The sequence below is a fragment of the Rattus rattus genome, chromosome 4 (assembly GCF_011064425.1).
Source record: "Rattus rattus isolate New Zealand chromosome 4, Rrattus_CSIRO_v1, whole genome shotgun sequence".
NCBI classification, from domain to species: domain Eukaryota; kingdom Metazoa; phylum Chordata; class Mammalia; order Rodentia; family Muridae; genus Rattus; species Rattus rattus.
The window spans coordinates 176,029,015-176,052,380 of record NC_046157.1 but is presented as its reverse complement, the minus strand read 5'-3'; the positions used below and the strand labels follow the sequence as shown (position 1 = coordinate 176,052,380).

Here is a 23,366-nt window from a genome sequence, read left to right as displayed (position 1 = left end):
AGGAGACCCTTATGTTGGTGCTTTTAATGGTGTCGGGTTGTCAGGAATACTGCAACCTAGGTTGTTTTCTCCACAACTAAGTGCCTGCCACTTTTTAATCTGATCATACAGAATTCAAGAATTAATTTTGATAGTAAGTAAATAAAGTGTAATTAGGGGATAAACCAACTCCAGGACTACTTTTTTTCTGATACTTCCTGTTTGTCTTCTTGCCTTCTCTTCCCTGTTGGTTCATTCACCCAAGCATTAAACAGAGAAGCTGAGGAATGCACCCCCAGATATATAATTAGAATATAAGGTACCTTAGTACACAGTACATACAACCTTACTTAAAAGTTGACTGAGCTAATCTTTGGTTTCTCTCTAGAGTCAAGAAATGGCTCTAACCAGTAGGAACAAGTGCCAGCTGTCAAGTGCGACCTCTCAGTAACAAAGTATCTATTGGATCTTTTTCAGAGTTCTCTGAAGAGAAGAGGCAGCCGGGAAATTTACAAAGAGAAGAAACTTGTTAACCAGGTAAGAAACTTGTTAACCTCACTGTTCATCCCAGAGTTCTGCTCCTCACAAGAAGCCCCTCCCCCTTTCTGAATTTTCCTTTTGCCTTTAAGTCACTAAAAGAAGCATCATCCTCCAGCACATTGGCATTCATTCACACCTTCACAGGGCGAACATTTTCTTACCACTTCTACATCTCCATCCTTTCCTATCTTCTTGCTCTGCTAACCTGCTCGTGCTTTAGGAAAGAAACCAAACTGGCTTTGTGTGGAATGGAAGTAGGTGTGGTCCAGGGTTCTGGCGGCTCTCCTAGTTGCCAGGAAGTGTTGTGGTCATCATAGTCATTCACATAGTGAAATAATACAGCCACTAGATGGTTGGGTCATTTAAACGCCATTGTTTATATACCTTGTGTGTGCTTTAGCTGTGTAGCTGAACAGTGCCTTATATCGACTCACTGGAACATCAAACATTGTAGCAGGAAAGCTAGGGAAATTCAGCCCTCTTTTACATACAGGATATGTATTCTTCCAGGCTCTCTAGCTTTTTTGACGTTGCCTTTCTGGATTTCTTTTCTCTTTTTAAGATTGCTTTCAATATTAGGTGTTAAAAAAGAACAAAGGTGTTATTGGTATATAGTTTCAGCAGTCTCTAAATAGCAAGGTAGTTAGAGAGATACAGTGGGTCAGGAGACTAAGAGGGCATCAAGGGCCTGTATGCACCCTGTTCCTGGAAACTCCCTCTTCGTGATGCCCTGGACATCAGTTACTTTTCTGTGGCTGTGGTAAGAACACTTATGGCCAAGGCAATCTACAGAAGGAAGATGTTTGGGCTTATGACTTAGAAGGATAAGGGCGCACCAACACGAAGGTAGGGAACACCTCATCAGGCAGGCCTGCTTGCCAGGGGTAGCATGCTTAGAGCTCACATCTTGAACTGAAGGCAGGAAGTAGATCAAACTTGGGGTGGCTTGAGGTCTTTCAATCTCAAAGCCTTTCTCCCAGTGAGGCATGTCCTCCAGCAAGGCCATATCTCCTAAGCTTCACCAAGCAGTGTCACCATTTAGGGATCAAGTGTTCAAATGCTGGAGACTATGGGAAACATCTTACTCGAACTACCACACCCTGGTTCCCGTGTCCTCCAGAAATTCAATGTTGTTCGAGGACTCAGCAGGAGACTAGTTTTTCTCTTGCCCCCTGATGAGTTCGCCCAATTCTTATTGCAGAATCCATCGATCACATGGAAATTAAAGACATCCCAGTGCTGGGTGTTTCAAATATCCTGAGTTTAGAATGCGTTTCTTGTTCCCTGTCTCTGGCCCAGCAAAGAACTTTTTCCTCAAAATGCAGTTACTGACTGATGAGGAGGTCAGGTATAACGGGCCAGGCACACGAACTGTAGCCTCTTGGGTGTGCGAAGGTAGTCCATGCTGTGTGTGTGGGGTTGCCCCACAGAGCCTGCAGGGTGATTGAGAAAGGAGTTTCTATTCAGCAGAATGGTGGAGTGGAACGTCCTGGGAACTGCAGGTCGGCCACCAAAACCCAAAGGAAGCTGACACCAAGGCGCAAGGTAGGCACACGGGCAGTTGGCTGCTGGGGTGCTGGCTAGGTGCACACTTGCAAGGCAAAGAATATATACCAGCAGCGATATATTTCTGTTGCTCAGCAAGCCTTTTCAGCTTCTGGTGATGGTGCTGGTCCCTGTGTGTCTGGCCTGTGCTATGCTTGGTTTTTCTGCCCATAGTTGGAGTCGTTTCCCTTGGAAAGATAGGTTCCACCCAGTGCTTTCCTCAGCTCCTGCGACTTGAGCTTGGTACCCCCAAGTTTAGGATTTAACCTAGACCCCTATTCTATTGGTAGAGCCTTCTAGAAGTCTTTGGTTTCAGGTTAATAACAGCTGTCAGCTGTGTGAGCTGAACTTGTCTCGTTAGGCTAGGATCAGACTCCTCCTCAGAACGGGCGGACCTCAGCCTCCCTTAGGTAGAGGGACCCCTTTCTCACAGAGTAGTGGGCCCTGCTTCAGCTGCAGTGACATCAGGGAGCAAGACCAACTTCTTCACTTACGTTCATTTACCAGGCTGGAAGGTTCTCAGGTCCCTTTTTCCCTCTCCCTCGCTGCTCTGGTGTGGTGGCAGGCCCTGTAGTGTGCATGGGTGTTGGTAGACTTGACAGCATGCTTTATCACGCATCAGAGTGCCTGCTTTTTGGATAGTTTCTTTCTTCAAGGAAAAGAAGACTGGACAATGATGGGGATCTGCAGACTGGACACTCTTTGGGCTAATTGTGACATTGATACTCTTTGGGCTAATTGTGACATTGATGACGATGCTGTCCTTGTTCCAGCTTAGGGAGACCGGAGGTGACTCCTAGGAGGTGGTAGATGGAGGAAATGTGAGGGTCAGGTTTTCCGGAATTTGGGGTGACTGCAGGGTTCTGTGGGATGTTCTGTGTGTATGGGTAGGTGATGGCAAACACTTGGGAGCTTCGGAGTCTCAGACCACTCCTTCCCCCATCACTCTTCACCTTGGTCCCAGGAAAGATTGCTGAGAACCCCCATCACACTCCCGTTTGACAATTGCTTCCCGTGCTGGGTTAGGAGCCTCTCCCGCCCTCGATGGTACCAAGGCCTCACATGGGTTACAGCAGGTGGCCCTGAACTAACTTCTGGTCTGGCCCTCCTGAGTCTCAAGCTAGAGACAGCAGAGGATAGGTATCTGGTTGAACGATACTCCTGTCTGTAGTCTCTGTTGAAGGATGCGTTTGCCTCAGAGGTAGTGATGGAGTCATTTAGGTAATTTTGGTGACATTGTGGTCATCCAGGTAAGGATAGACCTGAAGCCTTTTGCTCTCCCAGTTCCCACATTTAACTCTCAAGTGAATTCAGTTATGGAAAGTATTTACAACCCGTCTTCATTGATAAGTATTGTAGTTTCCTGCAGACTCCATGCAAACAGCAGAGAGCCATGAGTGTGTGTGGATTCTGTGCAGATCTTTGCATAACAGGATGCTGGGAATATGATTTTGTTTGTGTTACTTCAGAATGTTGTGAGAAATCAGGGATGTTTGAAAATACACAGCAATTGCTGCTACTCAGCAGACGTTCAATAGACAATGAACAAATGAATGAATGAATGAATGAATGAATGAATGAGGGAAGGAGCAGGTATGCATTTGTTAGTGTCAGGATCAAGCACACTGTGTGTCCTTCCAACTTTTGCATGAAATCCTGAGAAAGAAATTACAACCATACAATCTGTGAACCCATTTTGCTAGTGGTTAACAAAGCCAGAGCAGCCTAGCATGGCGGCACTCGCCTTGAATCCCAGCGCTCAGCCAATCTCTCTGAGTTCAAGGCCAGCTTGGCCTACAGAGCGAGTTCTAAGACAGTCAGAGAAACCCTGTCCTCAAAACCAAGACAAGAGAATAGGACTAGTAGCCTTACTTTAAGTTAGTCATGGAGACTAACCAAAACTAAATCCTTAGTGTGAAAATGTTCAGAAGTCGAAGATGGTGACCTGTGTAGATCGCTCTCCATGGTACAAGAAGGGTGTGGGTTGGGGAAGAGGTCCCAGGGGACAGTGATGGGAAAGCACCACACACAGGGTACAGGAGGCCCCGGAGGACGCTCTGCCCATCATGCTTTCTGCAGTTTGGTTGTGGATCCCTTCAGTTGTCTGGGTCACTCAGTTCTCCTTCCATGAGTCTGTCTGTGTCAGGGAGAAGTGGGCAGGGCACCAAGGAAGCAGTTCTGTATCTCAGTGCCAGATGGCTTTGCGCTGCCAGGATGTGGCAGAGAGTAAGTAGCTGCGGTTCTCTGAGCTCGGGAACTTCATAGAGCCTCCTGGACGGTGGGGACACAAACAGTCAGCCGTGCATGGAAGGTTGACTTGTTCCACCACGTGGCGGACAGTCTGGGCAGCAGCAGTTCAGCAAGTCTCAAAGCCCGTGCCAACACTGTCTGTGTGCCGGGGCGGGGCTTTGCGGACCTCAGCCCTGCCCCCATCAGTCTAACAACTGCTTTGTGAAATTCACTGCTCATATGTCCAGAACACAAAGAATACAGCAATTTCGTAAGCCAAGATGGTATAGATTACTTCAAGGCCCGGGACCCAGGCTGAAGAGGTAGTTGACTTTCTTAATGTCTGCCGGGCAGTACTCTGGATTCCCTGGTATTCAGTTGAGAACTACTTCTCAGATTTTCAAACACTTGGCTTCGTTCTCTGGTCACTCTTTAATTCCCCACTGTGTCACAGCAAATGTGGACTAGAACAAGAGGCTCCAAGGCTCCAAAGTGGCTCTTGCACAGCGAGGAGCCAAGATACCCTCGCTTTTACCAGCCAAAATGTCCTGGATGCCAGTGTGTGTTCTTTCCAAGTTACCTCAACTTGGAAAGCTTCGTGATGCCCACCATGACCTCTGTCCTCATGTCCCTTTGGGAGCCTTGAGGAAGGAGACATGCCAAGAGGAAAGATGAGTTACCCCATCTTATGTACGTTAGCTACTCAGTGGAAAAGCTATGCTCCGACTTAGAGTTGTTTAACCTCACTGTCCTGGTGGAACCTTCTGGATTATGAGACCCATGAGGGACATTTTCAGTGGCCACAGGGTAGATGTAGCCCCTGAATCTGGTGAGCTTTACTACCAGGCTTCGATGAAGGATTTTGGTGACTTGCTCAGAGTGCTGATGATGAACCTGACTGGATCTGCAGTGTCACCATGGGCCACCATGTTGCTGATGGCATTTCTTAGACTTCATGTAACTTTCTCCTTCATTTGTCTTCATTTATAACTTGTGTGTTGGTTTCTGTGTTGCATAATCTCCCCGTAAAACTAACTGATTAGCTTCTTGACAAAGCAACAAACCACGGGTCACTTCAGGGTTCACTCTGGGGCTCACTGCTGCTCTGTCGTGACTCCTCTCTTTGCATAAGCCAATAGCACCAATAGGAAGAGTGGGGTGGTGTGTGTGTGTGTGTGTGTGTGTGTGTGTGGTGTGTATGTATATAGGTATAGGTGTATTGTGTGTGCATGTATGTGTGTATATGTGTGTATGTGTATGGATGTATATGTGTGTATGTATGTATATGTTTGTATGTGTGTGTGGGTGTGTGTGTATATAGGTATATGTGTATTGTGTGTGCATGTATGTATCTATATGTGTGTGTGTGTATGTATGTGTGCATGTATATATATGTGTGTGTATGTATGTATGTGTGTTGTGTGTGTTTGTATGTATGTGTGTGTGTTGTGTGTGCATGTGTGTGTATGTATATGTGCGTGTGTGTGGTGTGCTTGTATGTGGTGTGTGTGTGTGTGTGTGTGTGTGTGTGTGTGTGTGTGTGTGTGGTGTGAGGGGATCATAAAAAGCACACATTTGGTATTTTCAGATAACCCTCCCTCGGGCTATTCTTGCCTGGCAGGATGACAGTGCGGATTTGAAGTGTCAGCTTCAATTTGCCAAAGAGGAAGCCTCCCTGATGCGCAAAAAGATGGCCAAGCTGGGGAGGGAGAAGGACGAGTTGGAGCAGGAATTGCAAAAGTATAAGTCCCTCTATGGTGATGTGGACAGTCCCCTCCCAACAGGAGAGGCTGGCGGTCCCCCCAGCACCAGGGAGGCAGAGCTGAAGCTGCGGCTGAAGTTGGTGGAGGAGGAAGCCAGCATCCTGGGCCGGAAGATCGTGGAACTGGAGGTGGAAAACCGTGGCCTCAAAGCAGAGATGGAAGACATACGGGTTCAACATGAGCGAGAGGGAACAAGCAGGGACCACGTGCCAAGCATCCCTACCTCACCCTTCGGGGACTCGATGGAGTCCTCCACAGAGCTCCGCCGGCACCTACAGTTTGTGGAAGAAGAGGCAGAGCTGCTGAGGAGATCCATATCTGAGATTGAAGACCACAATCGGCAGTTGACCCATGAGCTGAGCAAGTTCAAGTTTGAGCCTCACCAGGAGTCAGGGTGGCTTGGGGACGGTGTATCCAAGGGACCTGGGGCCAGTGCTCCCCTGCAGGAGGAGCTGAAGTCAGCCAGGCTACAGATCGATGAGCTGAGCGGGAAGGTACTGAAGCTGCAGTGCGAGAACCGGCTTCTGCTGTCCAATGCCCAGCGGTGTGACCTTGCTGCGCATCTGGGGTTACGCGCCCCGAGTCCCAGGGACAGCGATGCGGAGAGCGACGCGGGCAAGAAAGAGAGCGATGGGGAGGAGGGCCGCCTTCCCCAGCCAAAACGAGAAGGCCCTGTTGGTGGGGAGAGCGATTCGGAGGATATGTTTGAGAAGACCTCGGGCTTTGGAAGTGGAAAGCCTTCAGAGGCGAGTGAGCCATGCCCGACAGAACTGCTAAGAGTCCGGGAGGACACCGAGTGCCTGGTGACCATGAAGCTCGAGGCCCAGCGGCTTGAGCGGACTGTGGAGCGCCTCATCTCGGACACCGATGGCTTCATCCGTGACTCAGGCCTGCGGGGCAATGGATCGGCCTCACCTGGTGTCCAAGGGGAAGGTGAGGGCAGCCTGAATGAACCTCACTTGTTGGAGACCATCAATGGGAGGATGAAGGCTTTCAGGAAAGAGCTGCAGGCCTTCCTGGAACAGATGTCCCGGATTGTGGATGGTCTTTCGCCCTTATCCCACCTCACAGAGTCATCCAGCTTCCTCTCCACTGTGACTTCTGTGTCCCGGGACTCCCCCATCGGGACCCTGGGGAAGGAGCTGGGCCCAGACTTGCAGGTAAGGGGCCTCCCAGCTTTGCCTCCCTGCTCGGTCTCGTTCTTCCTCCTCCTCCTCGCTGGCATTACTGCTCTAGGGCTCGCACTGCTTACGGCTGCTTGGTTTTAAGTTCAGACCTGCATTGTATACTAAAGCCTCGGCGTCAACTAAATCCTCTCTCTCGGTTGATTTCTTTCCTTTCCTTTTTTTTATTTTTTTTTTAATTTTGTTTTATAAGTTCCTTTTTATTTCCTTGTTCCTTCCCCTGTTCTCTTCTATCTTAATTGCACCACGATTCGTGGTTTAGAGGGCCTTTCACGACGAGGCCACGCCCAGTGGAGGCACTAGGGACCGATGCAGCCTTCCGTTGCTCCTCTCTTGGTGTCTCAACCAACCAGCCACCCTGACGAAGAAGCGCTGAGGAGTTTCAGACAAAATACCGACTCCCATCACAGTCAGGACACTTAGACTCAGTAACAAGCGCCCGACTCCCTCTGGTGTATCACCAGAGGGACAAGTGCAGTTCTGAGAAGTCTCAGGCATCCCAGGCCCACCCAGTCCCTCTGGAAGATAATCCGGGATGGGGGAGAGGAGCCAGTTCTGAGGAGGCTGGTTTTGAAGGAAACCCCCCTGCTGCCATTCGCTTCGGCCGCCCTTCCTCGCCGCCCAGGGTGAGGGCCAAGGGGAGCTTCGCCCTGGGTGCATGGCTCAGCTGCTGGCCCGGACTGTGGCTTTGGCTGCTCAACCCACAAGTAAGGAAGGCAGAGCCTCTTCCCCGTGTCCTTCATGGGTAGTGTGCCTGTGTCCCCATTGCATGTGTCTTTATATCCATAACCGCCCTGCTTTCCACATTAGCTCCTCCTTTCGCTCGTGCCCATTCTTATTCTGTTTTGTTCGCTCTCTTAAGTGTTTGCGTTGATTTTCTTTCTTTCTTTTTTTTTTTCATTCACTCTCTTCTCTGTCTGGTAGTTCTTCCCATTGTCTAGCCACTTCGTGTTTTACCCGCCACCTCCTCCTCCAGTTTTTACCTACCCCTTCGTCTTCCGTTTCTCGTTTAAAAATTAAAAGCAAAACAAAATAAACCCCCTTCATGCACCTAACAGTCCAAACTGAGAGAGCAGCTGGAATGGCAGCTCGGTCAGGATCGAGGGGATGAGCGAGAGGGCCTGCGCCTCCGAGCCACTAGGGAGCTGCACCGGCACGCGGATGGAGATTCTGGGAGCCACGGGCTGGGAGGCCAGAGCTGTTTCAATCTAGAGGTAAGTGAGCTGCCGGGCTCACTGCTGGCTTTTCACCTCCCTTCCCTGAGGAAGTGTATATGGCTAAGTTAGTGTCTACACACACACACACACACATACACATGTTAGTATATATACAGTTATAGATACACTAACTTAGCCAAAGCTGGCAGAATCACCATCTACTTGTGGAGAGAAGCCCCCATGAGGCACAGAGAGTGGCAGAGTCCCTGGCCCTCCAGGTAGAGTGTCCGGCATGAGCACTGTAACATTTTCTTTATACTGTTTCCCCAGTACAGTCTTTGGACAGAGTTAAGTGTATCCACTTTAAATTTCAGGTTAGATGTTCCTGGTTTTATCACTGAAATGTCACAGAGTAGCCACATACTAGCGGTATTCATTTCCCCAGGGATTCCATGAGTTAGCTCTTAGGATTCTGAAACTTTCATAGGAAGAAGTCTTTGTTAGCCTGTACTGCACACGGGGAAGGCCTGCATCCAACAAGGTTGGTAGTTGCTTGGGTAGGCACAAGTGCACGCTTTTCAAATGACTCCTGGGGTGATTCTTCACCAGGACAGATAGGCCAGGAAGACACTTTCTCCAACCTTTGGTGAATGGTGTACCGCTAATCTATCCTCATCAGGGACATTTTGAGCCCAGGGGCTCCAGCCCAGATGTGTATTACCAGCTTGGTCTCCTGAGCAAGCCTTTGTGCTGTTTTCCATCTATGCAGTGGGTCAAAGTTCTGCTGTGCTCACCTCCTAGGGTCAGGTGTGATGGATCTCAGGTGATTCTTTTAGCCCTGAGTGAGGATTGCCTCTCTAGGTGCCTCACGCTCACAAAGGAGGATTTTACAACAAGGGATAGAATGGTCCAGGTCACTCTCCAGTCTTTGAGTGCCATCGATCTGCAGCATGTGGTCATTAGTGGTCTCTTCCTGTGATGGACTGTTTAAGAACTGTGTCCCCCACCTCTGGAGGCTGATGCATGTCCTGGTGAGAGAAGGTCTGTAAGCCTCAGAGCTCTTTGCCCTCCTAGATGCCTCCTGGGTCCTGTTTGTGCTGGAGTGATGCCGAGGTGCTACATGCACACAGACGTCACAGCCTGTCACAACCTTTAGAAACCAGCAGCGGTGTTGCAGAGAGAACACCAAGTTAAATCAAATACAGAGGGACAGTCAGTCTCCATGAATGTGGGAGGTGACATACCACCACCACCACCACCACCACCACCACCGCTGCCAGTCCAGTTCAGAGAGCCCGGGAGGAAACATCTGATCCTCAGCCTGAGCTCCCTTGTTCTGTGGGTAACACAGATAAGGCCTTTGAAGAGAGTGACTCCACGTCCCGCCTCTCCTTCCCCTCAAGACAGTGGGTAGCAGTCTCGAGTTCAGAACATTCGTCTTCCCAGCCTGCTCCAGTGTTCTGTGACAACAGAGCCAGGCAGCCCAGGGCCTACACTCTCCACGGCTGTATTTCTGGCTACTGCCATTCAAGGCCAGTAGACCTCACCATAGTTACCACCATTCTCCCAAATATCCATCCAGGTTCCTTTCAGTTGTACATATTTTAAAGGGAGAAGGGAGAAGACAGAAGAAGGTCAGGTCAAGGGAGCATGTTTCCTAGAAGGGACAAGAGAACCACACATCCTTCCTTCACAAAGAAAGGCATTTCACGTAGAGTAGGCAAAGGGTCAAGTATGTAAACATCTATTTTTAAACCTTTAATTAACCGTTTGGGAGCCTTTGATCCTGCTATAGTTTTTTATGTCAGAAGAGTCCTCCCTTGTAGGGCAGCCAGGGAGGCTGCCCATCCTGGTTTGCTGTGTCACTCCCATAGCCTTGCTCGATGCAACACTACATTCTGCTAAAGGACTGTTCAGTGTGACATTCCAAGGAGCAAGGAAAGCCTCCCAATGAAGACGTCCCTCAATTCCCTGCCAGTCACGGAGGCAGCATGGAGCTCCTAAGAGATAGCAGGGCATCCTGACCACAGTGCTGCTCTGCCCTGAAGACCCCAGAGTCACTGGGGAGGGAGGGTGAAGCAAGCATGGACACTTTGTTGTTGTTGTTGTTGTTGTTGTTGCTGTTGTTGTTCTGCTGGGGTTGAACTCAGGGCCTTGTACACACTAAGCAGCCACTACCATCGAGCCATGCCCCAGTCCCAGCATAGAGAGGGATCCAGAGTGAGGCCTGGCTCACAGCTCGGAGGTGTCCTGCGGGCAGATATCTCTGCCCACTCTTACATTGTCGTTTAAATAACCAACGAGTCGGTCCTTCGGCCAACATGTACCTGTGTGCAAACCTTCTCTAGTTCTGTCTTAAGTTCTTAGAAGGAAGAGGTGGGGGCGGGTGGGTGGGAGGTGGTGGAATGGGTAAAAACCCAGCATTAGAAGAACCTCTTTCAAAATGTAGGTGGAAGTGTTTTCTTTTTTTGAAGGTGGGTTCCTCCAGCCCCATTGGTGAGAGGCCTTTGTTAGCTTTGGCCTTCTGAGAGCTGCTGTTCAGACCAGAAGAAAGACAAGTTGCTCCTTTGGAAGATTAAATAATGTTTTTTGTTGGGGGAGGGGTGGGTTTAAGCTCTGATTACTGCTAGTAAGACCAGTGACAGCGTTGTATACAGCAAGGAGGAAAAGAAAAAAGTTCGCTCTTAGGAGGTCACAGGTGTTATATAGACGCTCTTCAGGTGCCAGGAATCACCAAACCTAGGAGAGGAAGGCCGTACCCGAGCCAGCGTTCTTGAAAATGGAAGTCAGAACCCGCCCACACCTGCAAAGTCACTAATGCAAGTGCTCAGCTCGAAGGCTTATGAGCAGCTGGGTTCAGAGGGACGAATGTTTGCATCACCTGTCTGTCCCCGAGCATGCCAGCTTGAGGCCCCTGCTGTGCACTGGGCTCTCCTCTGCCAGGAGACTCGCTTATGCTAAGAGCAAACACTGAATGGGACATTCCATATGGAATGTGCAAAGCGCCTTAAAAATAGTCCTGAGAAGAGGCCAGGCACCGACGCTGGTCGGGTTTCATATATAAGTGAAACCGAGCCTGTGCCCAGAGGATCGAGTTTCTGAGTCAGGATCTCAAAGGGTTCTTCTTACTCGTTCCTCCTCCTCCTCCTTATCCCTTAATCACCGAAGCACACAGCATCTGTGGTGCCCCTCGTCTCAGCTGTGAAATACCAGTCCCAGTAAAGCTACGTGGGGTTTATGCCAAGTATTTGTACATGTGTGGAGACCATCTACTGAGTCTGAAGGAAGTGGTGGAAAAGGTGTCCAGGACAGAAATGATGTCATGGTCCGAGTGGCTCTAGAGCTCTTATATATATAAGTGCTTGCTGGGCAGGAGACGGATCACAATTCCCTCTTTGCTTATTGTCCCTAAGCCTTGGATTAATTTATAAGGTGGTATCTGGAGCTGGTCAGAAAGTCAGCAGTGTGGATGAGAGGGAGATGTAACCTCTGGTGGTAGGGCACGGAGAGTGGGTTTCAGAACACTGATTCGGGGCAGGGGAGGGCATGATGCCAAGGCTACTGTCTCGGCAGCCTCTGGACAAGTGGGTCTGGTGTTTGCTTAGACAAACCGACTTTATAGAAAAGCCAAGGACCAGCTCGTTTGTTATTACTGATCGCAATAGGTAAGTGAGCCAAGGAAGGTTTTTTAATTCAAACCCTGGGGACCTGGTGATAAAGAAAAGTATTAATTGTTCTACAGGAAGTTTGTGTTGTGTGAAAATGTCCCCTAAGTGTATGTGATCGTTTGCAGTTGTGTGGAATCATTGTAGAAGGAACTTCTTGACATAGCATGTTTGTATTTTGTTCTTTGTAACACTGGAGTGACCACAAGTGTTCTAGTATTCCATTAGCAAGGGGAACAGTGCGTGGAAAGACACTTGAAAGAACAGGATTCTAAGTGCTCGAGGTCTGCCCAGACCACACTGCCCTCCGTCCCCCAGCTGAATACGCTCAGACGTCAAGGGCTCTCCCTGTGACCCTGTTTGGCCGACAGAAAGGCGTGCTGTCCATCAGGTGTTGCTGAAGAATGAGGCTTATCATTTTATCATATTTTAAGGGTTTATTAGGATTAAAACTAAAGTGATACAAGACCGAGCCTTTCTGAGCTGAAACCCAAAATGCCCCAAAGTCCAAAACTTCTGAGAACCCACAAAACTCCGTAAACAGAGAATTCTATACTGTGTGGCATCACACACAGAGTTATCAAAAACATGGCTATAAAATTAAGCTCGGACTATGGGTATGAGGTGCATATAAAACAAATGAATTTTGTCTCTAGTTCCCAGTGTATCGTGTTATATGCTGTTCTTAACAGTGAACTTGATTGGCATGTTTTGTGTCTACTAATATAATGTGCTGGCTAGTATCTAATACACAGAAACACAGGGGTGTTCACATTCTGTGCCCAGGCCCCTGAAACAAGCCTATAGACAGCCCCTGAGCTACAGGTCCGTGCTGTGATCCCATTGCTATGGATAGTGCCCAGCATAGGAAGTACCCAGTCATGCTGTATAAAGTATAAAACATGCCAGGCTGGAGGGATGCCTTAGCCCTTGCTGCTTTTCCCGAGGGGCTGGGTTTGGTTCCCAGCACCTACAGTTGGGCAGCTCTCAACCAAGTATAGCCACTTCCAAAGGATCTAAGATGCTTTACCTGCCTCTCTTGGCACCTTCGTACACAGGTACTCATAATTCACACGGGCACACACATAATTAATATACAAATTAAAGTATATAGAACGTATATTTCCACTTGATCAGTGAATCCTCACAAATCTGAACTCACTCCAAAATGGACAGAGAGCAGTGTCTAGCCTTTAGACGTGGCTTAGGGTGGCAGTTGCCGGCAGTGGTGACTGTTGGCTTTGCTAGCTCCAAGGTAACAGGGTGCTGGGCCAACCAGTGGCAGGGATGGTTATCAAAGAGCGCGACAAACATTTGCCTACAGGTGAGTAGGCAGAAGCGAGGAGCCTGTCTACCAGCGTGGGCTATGAGAGGGTTTGAGAGGGAAGGGAACCATAGCTGATGATACTCAGGGAGAAGATTTGAACTCGTGTTATCAGTTTGAACTGCTGTCTGTAAGGCTACCTTTGGCAAGCACACACTCAAGTTTGTAATTACACTCGCACCGTCAGCCAAGTCATAAACGCCTATAGAGGATGAATTCACAGCACAGAACTTCAAACACACCACTGAAAATGCCCACCTAACACACAACAAACCCTTCAGCTGTGCACATGCAAACCACCCTAGTTAAACTGAGAGGATTAGCCGGCTGTGGTGGCCCATGCCTTTAATGCCAGCATTTGGGAGGCAGAGGCAGGGGGATTTCAGCCAGGGATACACAGAGAAACTCTGTCTGGAAAACACACAACACACACACACACACACACACACACACACACACAGAGTGGATTATATAAAAACAAAAGTCACGAAGGCAGGAATGGGACGTTTTGGGACGGAGAGAGAGTGGGAGGGGATAAAGGAGGAGTAGGAGGTGAATAAGAGCGAAGCATTTTCACTTATGAAAACACCAAACTTTGAAATAGATAAATAAAATACCAATGAGAGAAACGGAACAGGCAGACAACAGGATTCACCTCTGAGATTAGATAACAGATAAGATTATCCGCCGAGCACTAACAGTGAGCTTGTGAAGCTTATACCCGATGGGCACGAGGAAAGAGTGAGCGGCTGTTACGGAAGGAGGCATAGCCATCACGGTAACTTCAAAGAGAATTCCCAGCAACTCACCGAACGGAGAACGATCCACAATTCTTGCTCTTTGAGTTCTTTGAAGTTGGGTGGGTTTAAGTCTCTCTAATGTTGGTAGAAGCCGTGCAGGGTCAGCTAGTAGTGCATTACAATAGAGTCCTGCCCACAGCTTTCCTGGCAGGAGATGGGCCTCACTGTGGAACCCTGGCTATCCTGGAACTCACTACGTAGGCCAGGAAGTACTGGGATTAAAGGTACACGCTACCACGCCCACTGAGTTTAAATCTTTAGTGCTCAAGAGTTTACAGCAAAGTCACCAAACCCACCGTGTCTAGCTTTCTCAACCTCTAACTGTAGTAAATCAAGAGGGGCTCCGCCCTTTTGAGGTCTGTGCAGCCATCGCCCAATGACAGCCAACTAACACCAGCCTCTGCCAAGAGCCGTGTCCCCAGTGAGAGGTAGAAATTAGACAGGCAGAAGGAGCCTGTGACGAGCCTTTACAATGCCCCACTGTATCTCCCAGTTTTAGGAATCACCTACCCAGGCAGGTGTAATGGCATAGTTCCTTAATCCCAAGGCAGAAGCAGAAGGGTCTCTGAGAGTTAAATGCCAGCCTCGAGTATATTTGAGAGAATTTGAGAGATTGCCAGGACTACTTGGAGAGACTCTTTCTTTCCTTCCTTCCTTCCTTCCTTCCTTCCTTCCTTCCTTCCTTCCTTCCTTCCTTCCTCTCTCTCCTCCCTCCCTCCCTCCCTCCTTCCCTCCCTCCCTTCCTCCCTTCCTTCCTTTCTCTCTCCTCTCTCTCTCTCTCTCTCTCTCTCTGTTTTCTCCCTTCCTTCCTTTCTAAAATCACCTACCTAAAGCACAAACATTTTGCTTACATTGTAACGGCGTCTCCAGTTTTAATGCAACATTACTTCAAAAGTAATGAAGAATCTCTTTTTCATGGCCCTTCCGCCATAAAGTGAAAGCTTTATCAGTAATTATAGTACAGATTCCTTGACCTGCCTAGGCTGGAGCTTAGTAAGTATAACTGGATCTGTGCAGTTCCTGGACATGAAATGACACAAATGTGTGCCCTGAAAGGAGCCCCACCTACGACGACCCAGGGCACATAGGGCCTTGCTGTGGGATTAGAGGAAGGCACCCTTGGTCGGGTAGGAAAATCTCCAAAAGGCAAGCATATGGACAGATTAGTTATGCAACCAAGAAAGACCCCGGATGTTTCAGGGAAGTGAGCCTAGGAGGCCAACTCTTTGCTAGTGGCCTCGGTGGACTAAGTGTTGTCACCACGTCCTTCTCCTGGGATGGTATAAGCCACCTAGAAGCTGCGGTGGTAGCAGAGAGCCTTCCCGTATGCTCAGGTGTTTCCCTCAGCCTGGCTAATGGCTGCTGTAGTTAAAGGTTCCCAGTTCCCTTCCTCATCCCCTGTGTAAAGGAGACACAGGGCAGTTCAGGTAGACACAGCCCAGAGCAGCAGGTCTCCTCTGGGGGAAGCCCTGGGGAGGTTGCCGTGGTCACTCCACTGCTGCATCCGCTGTGCTCCCGTCTGTGTCACCTTGTCCAGATGTGTGTCCTGCGTCATCACGTGAGGCCAAGTTCTCTCTTCCACTAAACCCTTCCTTTATCCTGCCGATCAGCTCAGGGGCTCCCCAGTTTTAACCGAGCAGAGTGTGTCGGTAGAAGAGCTACAGGGTCAGCTCGAGCAGGCGGCCAGACTGCACCAGGAGGAGACAGAGACATACACAAACAAGATCCGAAAGGTAAATATTCCCTGAGGATTGCCATACGCCTGCTCTGTGGACCACAGACCTCCTCAGGAGCAGTGGTGTGACGCATTTTAAAGTGACGCTGTCTGTTGCGGGCAGGTGCCAAGGCCCATGAGCGGCTACACAGGTCACTTGGCTGAGAGGCTTCCTCTTAGATGCACCAGAGGGAACCTGTCCACCTTCCCTGCAGCCCACCTTTCAGTCATGTAGTCTATCCTAATGCTCAGAGGGCCATTCTAGAACATTCCAGAGATGCCTTGAAACCACAGAGAGTGCCAAACTCCTTGTATGTGGTTTATTCCTGTACAGTTTCCTTGCAGGTCACACATGGTAGAGCGGGACAGCAATCATTAATCAGGAAGTAAAACCACTATAAGAAAACACTATAGTAAACATTATTTAGATGAATTCGCTATTTGGGGGGTTTTCTTTCTCTTCAGTATTTTGGGACCGTGGTTGGCCAACAGAAAACAAAGCCTTGGAGAAGGAGAAATGTAGTGTTGGGGGTGGGGGGGTGGGGATCTTCAGATCTATTTGAACTTTCATGCAACCATGCCAGTAAACTACTACAAAACAAGGTGTTAAACGTAACCAAGGCAGTACATGAGTCTGTCAATAAACGGAGTTGTCAAATAGAAACAAACTTACCCTAAACTGTTGTCTTAAAAAAAAAAAAACAAAAAAAAACAAAACAAAAAAAAAAACCCTGCCACTAATTGAGGTGTGGCCTGATTAACTTGCAGTTATTTTTAAAGTTACAAGTCAAAGGCTAATTAACCTCTATCCACTAAGGGATTCCCAGATCCAGGTGCTCCTGCCCTGGTCCTCCGAGGACACTGCACTGCCACCCCGAATCTAATTAAGTTGTGAGCCGGGATCTAGATGCAGAATTGTTAGGGCTCCTCTTCTCCCCATTTGCTCCCTCTTGGAAGAGAACTGTAGCTTCAAAAGAAGACAGCAGAGCGTTGGCATTGGTGTTGGTGTTGGACTATATACCTCGATGGTTCAAAAACACGTATACTGTGCAAAGGAGTCGTTCGGTATATCCAAGAATTTGTTTTGGCCAGGGATGTGTGCTGTAGGCATACACCTCTATGGTGACTGAGGCCAAGAGTCTCTTAAGTGGGTCACAGGCTAATGCAGGCAGTGACTGCCATACCTTGTAGCTTTCAGAGGGCAGAGCCGAATGCCAGACTCCTGAGTGTCCCTGGCTGTGCTTCAGAGTTGCACACTCCTTTCCAGGTACAGGTGAAGTATCAAATATTGTTACAGAGCAGAGAGAATTATGTAAGAGAGGAGTCTACCCCTCACCCCCACTAATGTGGTGCGTGCACGCACTCATGCATGCACGCACACATCTGCATCACTCTGTAAAATGGTTTGAAAGGTGAGTCTGTCACTGGAGATGCTGGTGACACAGTGGCAGAGTCTTAGTCGTGCGCAGCACTTGGACTTACAATCAAGGAGTATGTTGTAACAGACTTCAAAGGAGGAGCTGTTGTCTTTTAGTTTGCCAAGAAGGGACTCAATGTCACCAGAGGGCACAAGGCCAAGCTCTGAGCTCAAGAGGCACTTAGTGGACTGGAACAAAAGGTCTGGACTGGGTGCTGCAGGTTTCAGCAGAGCGCCTTGGGAGGCCCAGCTCCCTGAGCGATGATGCCATTCCACAGCGTGGTGGGAGTAGATGCTGTTGCCTTCGCCTCCCTCTGAGGTGGCTGCAGTTTCCCCAGCCAGAAGAGCACGGAGGAGGTGCAGGGCTGGATTTTCAGAGCACCGTGTTGTGTTCTGCACTCCATGCTGTCATGTCTATATGACAACGGCCAGCATTGCAACTCTGAGGTCTGTAGAGGAGGTGTGGGAATCAGTGGTCTTTCCTCTTCTTCCTGCTTGAAGTCCAGCTTGAAATGGAGCAGGTACCATGATGGTAGCCACACCACACACCCATGCGGCCCAGGGTTCATTTAGCACATCGGTCATGGTGCCTGGTCTCCACCAGGCAGCTGCAGTTGTAAGCCAGTGGTTCTTAAGAATGAATCTAGTGGTTGATCGGGAAAAAAATACTTCCTCTGCTTTCGGTCTGAGCGTTGAGTCAGGCAGGGGTAGGGGCTGCCATTCTAACCCTAACTTCTGTTTAGAAGCCATTGCTCTCCGGCCTCACTGTCACTACAAGGAGGGTTATCCTTGAGTCTTTATCTGCAAAATAAGATTTTATTTGTATTCCTTTGCTTAGTGCCGATGTACAGTAATTGCTTCCGGCTTGGAAGACCTCCATAGAGTTTTTTTTTTAAGGACTGTGGTGGCTGGTGTCTTTGGTTCCAGCTACTTTGAAGGGTGAGGGAAGAGACTTGCTTTTAGCCCAAGTGTAGGAGGACATTCTGAGGGACATAGTGAGACCCTGTCTTCAAAAAGAAAAAAGCCCAGGACGTTAATGTGGAGGTAGAGATGGGTGATTCTTTAATGATGCTTCGTGAAGCAATGATCACATTGAATGTGGAGACGGGTTATCACCATTGCTCACACAGTGGAATCCTACATGCTCAGGAGTGCTCTAGTTTTCCAGTGCACAGTGGGTCTCCCATTGTCTCGGTATTCTCTACCAGGGCTTGGGAGAAAAAAACCACAGGAAGTAAGAGGTAGATTTCTATTTTCTGTTATTGTGATGATGTGTGCCTAGCATAGGCACACAGGGGAATTGAGGTCTCCTCACCCGGCATCTAAGTCAATCGTGAGCATGCACCCAACTAGCATTTTCCTGATTGGGGATGGAAATTCCTGTTAAGCACTGAGAGGTCGGCAGAGAAGCAGGTTGTGATGCCTTCCTTTCAAACAGCGTTTGCTTCTATGTCACAGAATTCACGAGCCCATTAATCACCCTAAACCTTAAAGGATTCCCCACGTTTCACATCTCCAGCACACCATAAAGCTGGGGCAGTAGGCCGCTCTAGAGAACCTTGGTAGGGTTTGGATGGCACATCGGATCAACTGGTTTCTGACAGTTTCTTGGTTCTGTTTAAGATGGAGGAGGACCACCTCTACGCTCTGAGGTGGAAAGAGCTGGAGATGCACAGCCTGGCCCTGCAGAACACCCTTCACAAGCGAACTTGGAGTGACGAGAAGAATATGCTGCAGCAGGAGCTCCGGTCCCTGAAGCAGAACATTTTCCTCTTCTACGTCAAGCTCAGGTGGCTGCTGAAACACTGGCGCCAAGGGAAGCAGATGGAGGAGGGAGGAGAGGATTTCGCGGAGGTAATGCCTCCCACCCCGTTTAGTTTGCATCTGTTGTATCCTTGGCACCCATCCCCATCCAACTGCCTTAACCATCGTGTCCCTTGTTTTTATTTATCTTTCTATATCGATCTGAGCCTCAGAAACGGAATGGCCTCTCTAGGCGCATGCGCATCACGCAATGCGCATGCGCACAAAAACCAACCTGAGCGTTGGACTTGGTTCTAAGAGTGTCTCCGTGTTTAATTCCACTCTGGAACAGTCCTGCTCCCACATCCCCTTTGTTGTGGATAGATATCAATCTTTGAGGTCATCACCCAGGTGCCTTCACTTCTCGTCTAAGCTCAGCGGTTTATAAAAGCTGGTGCACAAATGTCCCCTGTCCTTCGTACTCCCATATCCCTCCGGCTTTGTAAGGATTCCTTCTAAGCCTTACAGGGGTCGCTCTGTCACCTCTGACATCTGTACATGTTTACCTGGTGTGTCACAATCCCTAGATTTAGAGCAGGGTTTGTTTGTTGCTTTCTGTTTAGTTCCATTTCCACATAGGAAATTTGGTTGGTAAATGTGTGTCCCATATGCGCGGATGTCTGCGCACCATCCGTGTGCCTGCAGCACCCGGAAGTGGTTGTGGGATCTCCTGAACTGGAGTGGACGGTTATGAGCTGCCATGTGGGTGCAGGGACCTGAAACCAGGTCTCTCTGTGCACGGGCAGCAAGTGCTCTTAGCCTCTGAGCCCTGTCTCTTGCCCCTTAGGTTTTTGCTTTTTAAATAGGATTTTTGTATGTAGCCTAGGCTGACTTTGAACCTGAGATTCTTATTCCTGGGCCTCCCCGTTGTTGAGATTACAGGTGTGGGCCACCTTACTTGGCACTGACCAGCTCCTTACTGACCAAGTGCTTGCCCTGTGGCTTTGCGTGCCCTGTCCCCCAGTTTTACATTGTGGACGGCCTGAGCAGCCGCACAAGCTACTAACTCAGCAGCTCCTGCTTTGTGAGAACTTGGAGCCCTTTGAGCTGCGGAAGCCTTTTTGTCTGCCCTTGAGTAAACGTCGCATGCCATTTGAGTTTCCCTGTGAATGCCAATTCTCTCTCCTCAGATTGAGGAACATCCTTAAAAATTAATTCAACCATGTTCCCGGGATCCATGACGTGGAAGAACATGGTTAAGCAAAACTTAGCCTTGGCTGTGAGGATTCTGGTTGATGGACACACTGGAATTCCTCCTCTGTCATTCATAATGCTACCTCTGCGGGCGATCGTACTTTACGAAACATAAAAATTTTCATGAACCTTTTCTAACAAATTGAGCCCCAGTCCTGAACTGCTTAGATGAATGGGCCTCTTAGGGGAAAAAGACTGAGAAGAAATTAGTCACTTTCAAGGTGAGCAGTCACCCCATCAGGTCACGCAGAGTTCTAGTGTGAACCTTGTGTGAGACCAGGCGTTTAAGGCTAGTGCTGGCTACTCACAATGAGACTCTGTCACATTTGAAAGTCGTCTGTAGAACAAAAGAATACAGGCGAAGTTAAGATCATCATGCCTGCTGCTTTCAGAGCGACCATCCAGAGAATGTGCCTGGGCTTGCTGAGCTTGGAGTCCAGGGGGGCCACCAGACAGACGGAACAGACCAAGAGGACACTGATCGAGGCTGTGGCCTTCCCATGGGAGAGCCTGCCCCACACTCCCCGGTACAGATGAGCGAACACGGATCACGGCTGCAGACTGCAGATGGGGGACCACTCAACAAACAGGTGGGTGCCTAGCTCTAAGGCCAGCATTCTGGACACCCCAGAGGGAGACTCCGGAGATGTTTCTCTGTCATCTTATTCCAAATGCTGACGTTCCTGGGTGCACAAAAGTCCTTGGCTAACTCTGACCACCAGTTGGTATTGGGGAGGGAGTTGACGAGGCTGGGAAGTCCCCAGATGTCATGACATGACTTTCACTCCAGTGTTGGCTTTTCCATTCATCTGGTTAGCCCACAGCTTAGGACCCTTGTAAGATCAGGTATGTCGAGTTCCTGCCTCCTTGGATCCAGAAAATTGGTCTAGGGATGAAGAAATTCAGTAGGCAGATTTGTAAGAAGGGAGAATACTTGTTTTTCTCATAGAGAGGTAACAACTTTGCAGGGCGTTTTGATTGGTGTTTAACTGAATAGTCTGTGCCAAGAGCACTGCATTGGTAACATAGTTTGTGAGGAAAAATAAAGTATTTGCCTAAATTCCCATCATGTACAAAGTATTTCATGGCACATGAAGCATACAACATGTGCTTTGGACATGTGACAAATCCTAGCATGTGAGAAGAGGAGTGGAAATTAAACATTACTAGATGTTTAGTGTCATGACCACAACAGAAACTCTGAAAGCCAACTCCCCCCAGAACCACATAAACTATCTTTCTACCTTTCTTTCTTTCTTTCTTTCTTTCTTTCTTTCTTTCTTTCTTTCTTTCTTTCTTTCTTTCTTTCTTTCTTTCTCTCTCTTCTCTCTCTCTCTCTCTCTCTCTCTCTTTCTTTCTTCCTTTCTTTCGTATCTCTATAACAATTATTTGGAGGCTTGAGATCCTGAGAGATCTCTGAGTACTTTCTGACCCTCCCTGGCTTCTCAGAGGGTTCCAGAAGGAAGCCTGGAGTCCCCACCCTGGCTGCTTGCTTGCTGGAGTAAGGGTGCAGGTTTTGGCACTGGGCTTTGCCCAGCCCCCCAGCCACAGGCATTGTGGATTACCCCTGCAGTGTGCTGTAGCTGCCGTTCCTTTCTCACCTGTCCCCTCTGTCCAGAGTTGCATGGTCCAGTGGAAGTTAGCTGTCACCAGAACTTTGGTGCAGACACCAATGAGAAAACAGTGCTATTTGGAGTGCAGGCTAAGGGGATATTTGGGGTTCCTCTCAGCACTTTCTCTTCATACACAAATCAGAACAGTGTCTGTACCCCACCCACCCTCGTTCCCCCTGGAGCAGTGTGACTCAGGATGGAGATAATAACTTTCAAAGGAGCCTCTCCTCACACTCACTCATCAGGAAGTGCGTCAGTGTGCCAGAATCCCCGGGGAGATTTGAGGTCATGGGACAAGTTTTCCAGCAGTGATCTAGTTAGAAACTAGAATGGTGCACGCTATGAAAAAAGCTTTAAGCTGTAGGTATTTTATTGATTTGAAAAGAGATGCTGTCCGTGGTCCGAAGCGTCTGCGATTGGCTTCAATCAATACTTAGAGAGAAACCTGTCAATACAAAGACCACATGGTGGGCCTTTCCCAGGAGAGCACCCAAAGGCTTTGGAGAAAGGAAGAGCTGCAACACATCTGCTTTTCTAAACAGTCATGGAAAATGTTACCCTTGGGGTGAAAAATAATGTAAAGTCACTCAGCTAGAACCACCCATCAGTGTGCCTGAATGTTTACCTCCCCCTGGCCTTCCGTGGCAGATGTGTGAGTTTCCACCACATAAGGGTGGAGGATGGGCTGCTGGGGGAGTGCGCAAGTCAGAATCAGGTCTGGGCTGCTGGGGGAGTGCGCATGTCAGAATCAGGTCTGCGCCTCTCTGGGCCCACCAGCCTGCAGTCCTGAAAGGGAAAGTGTACACAATGCCCTGCGGTGAGGACTTGAGACTGATAAGCTCCACTGTAAGCGACAGCTGCTCCACTGAGAGCGAACATTCTCTGTCAGAGGATTTGCCGCTCTGGGAGTGGCGTGGTCATCAGCCTGGCAGTCAGGATGCAAGAGACACTGCTTGTGTTTTTAAAACGCTTCTGTGCAGACCCCCGGCCCCTTCGGAGCCCCGAGAACCTCTGGGGGTGTGATGAGTAGCATGGGAAACGTGGCCAGACGGCTTTCCTAAGGATTGATAAGCAACCAGCAACGTTTCCCAGATCTGCGTTTTGCTGCAGTTCCCACAGTGAAGCCCTGTTGATGGCAACATTTATTATGTCCACAGGCATTAAACATCGCAGGTGTCCACTCACATTGAGTACGAGAAGCAAAATTCAACAGGTTGGCAGGCATCTGGTTATGCCAACGCCCCCTGCTTCCCAGTCTTCAGTTACACAACCCCAGGGCACTGACCTCGTTCTCAAACTCAGTGTGCACTTTCATATTCTTTGCCGCTGAGGCTGGGGCAGGGGACAACTGGCTGTTTATGGTTCACGTCCAGCTCAGGGCTGTCGGCTGCCCCGTGGCCATTTGAGGCCAGCATCACTGAGGCCATTTATGCACGTTG

The 23,366-nt window shown here is 49.0% G+C and overlaps 1 protein-coding gene across 1 annotated transcript in view; it reads left to right on the top strand.

The window, feature by feature from the left end:
* The window catches only part of Mtcl1 (microtubule crosslinking factor 1), a 122,670-nt gene that overhangs the window by 74,318 nt on the left and 24,986 nt on the right, over positions 1–23,366 (top strand). Inside the window, exons 4-9 of the mRNA XM_032901723.1 lie at positions 457–516; positions 5,915–7,216; positions 8,299–8,454; positions 15,797–15,919; positions 18,941–19,171; positions 20,707–20,904. Of these exons, the coding sequence (XP_032757614.1) occupies positions 457–516; positions 5,915–7,216; positions 8,299–8,454; positions 15,797–15,919; positions 18,941–19,171; positions 20,707–20,904 (2,070 nt within the window). The remainder of the gene's footprint in view (positions 1–456; positions 517–5,914; positions 7,217–8,298; positions 8,455–15,796; positions 15,920–18,940; positions 19,172–20,706; positions 20,905–23,366) is intronic.